General features: G+C 35.3%; 1 protein-coding gene across 1 annotated transcript in view; it reads left to right on the top strand.

Moving 5' to 3' along the window:
• Positions 1-266: 266 nt before the first annotated feature.
• The window catches only part of LOC135222465 (uncharacterized), a 6,268-nt gene continuing 1,367 nt past the window's right edge, over positions 267-5,167 (top strand). Inside the window, exons 1-3 of the mRNA XM_064260552.1 lie at positions 267-399; positions 1,719-1,911; positions 4,689-4,830. Coding sequence (XP_064116622.1) covers positions 267-399; positions 1,719-1,911; positions 4,689-4,830 — 468 coding nt within the window. The remainder of the gene's footprint in view (positions 400-1,718; positions 1,912-4,688; positions 4,831-5,167) is intronic.

Raw genomic sequence — 5,167 nt, forward strand, 5'->3', positions numbered from 1 at the left:
TGAAATTGTTCGGGTCATTCATTCTGATTTTGCTGCCGCTGTACGCCAAGTTCCCATCCTATGAAATCTCGTCCACAAAGCCAACAAATGGAGCAAAAAGCCAATTCCAGATGCTAGACGAACGGGCTGGAAAACACGAAGACAAAGACAACAGGGAACAGAGTGTCTCGCTTTCCAGGAGACGCAATACACCAGTTAGTCGCGTTTTACGACAACGTTACGAATATGCTAGTCAATTTTCCGTCGTTCATGGGACGATTGAAAAGATGCGATTAAGAAATTATTCAACTACAAAGAAACCATCTCATGCAATTCATCAACGACCTAAAGTTAGAGACGATTCAAATTCATCGGGAGTGTCGTATGTTCACAAAATCACTCATCTACAAGATGGCACAGGTAAGGTCCAATGGGCACATTTCTGCTCCGGTTGAAAAGGTTTAAAAGTTCGATTAACGCGGAATCGTTTGGGAAATCTTTTAGACAAATGTAACTGTATCTTCAAACATGAAATCTAGTTCATTTTTTTTAAACTGACCTCTCTGGCTTTTAACACAAAACTATAAGCCAATAAATTTTGTAAGACCTTTTAAATTTTGATAATGAGGTGACAACAGCCGAAAAGCTAATTCGTTTCTGATTTACGTTGGAAGAATATAATAACTGAATATCGAATAAGTGCCTTTATGTCTTTAAGGAATTGATTTTGCAAACAAACTTTGTTTTTCAAATACACAAGCCTACTCTTTCGGAAATCATTATATTAGGTATTAGTACTATCAAAGCGTATTTTAAAATACTGCCGTGACATCAAATCCAAATACTATAGTGGAATTCCACAAAGTACTATGAAGCAGTCCCAAATGCCATTATAGCGTAATTCCCAATAATAGTATGGCAAGAGTCCCTCCATTTGATAATAACAAGTTGTTCAACGTCTTTTAAGGTGTTATTTTTGATCATTTTTCACATCAGGGATGAATCTGAAAAAGGGAACAGTCAAAGTCAGCCTTCAAGTCCGAATATTGCTAAACCGTTTTTTTCTCTTCGTGAAATTAGTGTGAAAAACTTTAATTTTCCCAAAAGAAAACAGTTGAGGATATAAAACAGTCAGAATCATACACTCATTTTCTATTATCGCTCTCTGGGTGTTAAGGACGTATTTTCTACTGATGTCTGTTGCTGGGCATAAAAATGACAAATGAAAGAAATTTTGTCTTCGATTTTGGGTTGATGTGTTATCTGAAATGGTACTAAGACCGTTGGTAGAGGTACTGAGCATCAGCGCATTAAAATTCAAAGATGAGGCACCAATAACATGCAAAGAAGTTAAACAATGCATATACTGGTTCAGTGCACATTTCCATTTTAATTCCACTGTATTGCATCACGAAATTGACGGGCGATTACGCCGAACGAAAACAAAAACATACTGGAATGATACCTTAATGAGCTAACTCACCAGCTATCAAACTTATAACTTTTCTTTTAAAAACTGATTTTATTATTAATGTAAACTTTCTTACGTAGTTTCCCGAATAGATAACTGATCTCTAATGTTAAATAACGATGTATAATTGAAAAAGGTTAAAATTCTTAACTTTTTTATTACAGGAATAAAAGATGCAGAACGTCGCAACGTGACAGTGATAATGTAAAAAGGAAAAAAAAGTTTACTATGGCAAAATCAAAACTCTTAATCTTTTTTCTCTTCACAGGAAAGAAAGAGAAAGAATATCGTTCGGATCAGGAGGAGGAGGAGAAGGAAAAGTCATGTGGCCGACGGTACCAAAGTCCAGTGGCGGCCTCCAAGTTGGTCGTCTTCTGGACGTCCTTTTGGGGGAGTTGGGAGAACTGGGATTTCTTGGAAACTTCTTCAAAACTTCGCGAAATGCGATGCGCTTTCTGGAGGTATCGGAGATAATTCCTTCATTTTTAAAAATCTCTCTTGTAATGTTGCTTTTCTCGTATTTTCACTAGATCTAAGTGACATGGATTTTTAAAAACGACCTACTTCAACTGAGCACCAAGTCAGAACTCTATAATTATCGGGGTGGTCAAACCAGTTGTTTTGGGATAAGAAAAACAAAGTTGGTTTGAGAAACTGAACATCTTAGCAGGAAAAGAACAAAGTGGACACAACACGAGTAAAATGCAGAAGGAATCAGCGCTCCCAAACGGTGACGCTCTCCCCCCGGCCCCCCCAAAGAAACCCTCGCATCGGCCTACAACCGGCCGTATTGCCTGAAAATATCCTACTTTTTGCTGAAATAATTCAGATGGAATATCTATGATTTCGTGATAATCAGAGCACTTACATACTTGGGCTTATGAAAACTGACCAGATCAATGAATTTAATTATTTGTTATCCTCCACTAGTTTGCTGGTGTGGAGTTGAAATTCTCTCAAACCAATCATTTTTTTTAGGTAATGCAGAGCTTATATGACGCCTTCAATTAACTTGCACGATAGCAGGATAACCCAAGATGTATAACAGGGGTTCTTAACCTTTTGAAGACTTGAAACGGTGTCTTAAACCAATCCTTTTTTAAGGTAATGCAGAGCTATTATCACACCTTCAGTCAACTTGCATGCGAGCAGGATACCCAAGATGTATAACAGGGGTTCTTAACCCTTTGATGACTCCAGACCCCCAATGAATTGCCCAATAGGGTTCCATACCCCATTTGCTCAAGTCCACTTAAGTTCTATTTACTGACAAGATAACTTAACATACTTAGTTTAATTCATACTTTAAGCATTAATAGCTAGTAATAGAACACACAAGAAAATCAAAAGCACTTAGTTGTATAATGTTATTTACAAATTGTACGCTTGTACACACTTGACACATTAAAATCAAATTAATACAAATATCCAGAGATCAAGTCCCATAACCCCGTTGAGAACCCCTGATGTATAGCTGAACTGAATATGAACTATGTATAACAACATACAGCATTCAAACTGTCGATATTTTTCTGTACAAGTTCTACGATAATTCAGAAAATGGCCGATTAGATCAGTCCTTAAAACAAATCACAAAAAACTTAATTTCACTTACAGTCTTTCATCTCTTGACATAATGTACGGTAACGGTTTAACGAACAATTACTTCTCTCGAAATGGTCTCATTCAGGAAAAAAAAAAATGTTTAAATTATTACCGGATTGACGGTTATATTAGGCATTAACCCTGGGTTTGGGTTTGTATATAATTCTAACACTTCATAACATATAATATATATATATATACTATAATATAATATATATATATATATATACTAAATATATAATTATATATATATATATAAAATATCATATATATATATACTATTATATATTTTATATATATGTAACCATTAATACACATAAATCATCTGAATTAAAAAGAACTCCCCTGAAAGTGATAAAAATAATTACTGATTCTCCCCCCCCACCCCCCCCCCCTATTTTATTTACTACAGGAAATAAATTCGGTTTTAAAAAGCCAACTACTGAAAAAAACCAAATTCTTATTATCAACGAATGACCTGAAAGTAATTAACATATTTAATGAGACTATAAATACATGACCTTATCGAAGTGTCTTTTTTTTGGCAGTCACTACTTCTACTTGATCAGAACAATAACGTAACCATTTACATAATCTTTTTGTAATTTCTTTAGAAGAAAAAACCTGGTTAATCTATTTTCTTTTTTTTTTTTTTTTTGCAAATTCATTTATCGATTTTTGTCTTTGCATTCTTAAAACTGAAATGACTGCTTCTACTTTATCTTCTGTAATAATTTCTCTCTTTTGCTCACTTGTTTCTACAACGAGAGGGCCTCCACTACAGTGTTTGTTTTTTCTTAAAGTAAATAGCAAACAAATAAAGAAATTCAGAGGCATATACTAATAAGATTCCGTCAAAATGTAGAATTCAGAATCTCATGAACCATAAATAGTATATTGAAAACGTGTATAATTATCCACGTTATTCTGCGTGTAAAAGGAAGTTCAGGTCGAGGGGAGAGAGTAGTTCGCATGGCAAAGTTCTCACACCATGAAATGATCACTGCTTCACTTAGAGGAGTGATTGACGGGTTGCGACAAACTGGCGCTACTGGGATAGACTTGAAGTGGATGGGAAAATAAAACTTTACACAGAAGTAAAGCACCTCACTGGTAATTTAGCGAGCTTCATAATCCACCAACATGGCTTCTGAAATATACCTGTGCGAGCTTAAACGCGTCTTAAGACGATTACAGCTCCAATTCCAGCCTGTCGAAGTCTAAAACACAAACCCAAACAGTCTGAAATGGAACAGAAATATGGCCGCCAGCAACGACTGTGTACATGAGCAGAAGAGACCACTTGAACTCATCACACGTCTGCACTGACTCTCCAGTTCCCTCTTCTCTGTGACAAAACGGAAACGATTCTTTTCAAGAATTGTATGCATATAACATTTTAATTTACGTTAATATTCTAGCGAGTATAAAAAAAAGTGAGAATTCCATTTTACATTCTAATGAATATTCCCGAATTAGTAGACTGACTTTGTTACCGAATTTTTCTAGGAAACGGAGCTGTTTATCTCTTTGATGTTTAACCCTAGTCGTTGGGCTTGATAAAGGTAGTTGTCTGTCTGAGTGACTTCATGTAAAATTTAGATTATTAACTACCTGTTTATACCTGACACAGGTGCGATCTTGTCTGGACTAAAAGAGGATCTAGGGAACGGGTCAGTGAAGCTGACGCGGTCGTCTTTTTCAGTTTCGACTTGAACCTTCGAGACCTTCCTCCTCGAAAGCCACACCAGCTCTGGATCAGGCTAGAGCTAGAGGTACTGTCTTCGTTTATTTACTCATTTACTTATTCATTTGCTTGGAAATTCAGGCCACAAGTTGAGGCGAGATCATTTTGGTGAGCCGAGCTTAAAGGCGCTGATCAATTTTGTGATATAATGCTTTCAAGCTTATTTTTTTTATTATATTTTCTAAATTGAAAACAAATAATAAATGCATGCATTTCCCTCTCCATATTCCCAAGGATTTTAAAAATTATTTTTTTATTATATTTTTCTAACTTGAAACAATATGCATGCATTTCCCTCTCCATATTCCCAAGGATTTTAAAAATTATTTTTTTATTATATTTTCTAACTTGAAAACAAATAATAA

Source organism: Macrobrachium nipponense, chromosome 3, assembly GCF_015104395.2.
Source record: "Macrobrachium nipponense isolate FS-2020 chromosome 3, ASM1510439v2, whole genome shotgun sequence".
NCBI lineage: Eukaryota > Metazoa > Arthropoda > Malacostraca > Decapoda > Palaemonidae > Macrobrachium > Macrobrachium nipponense.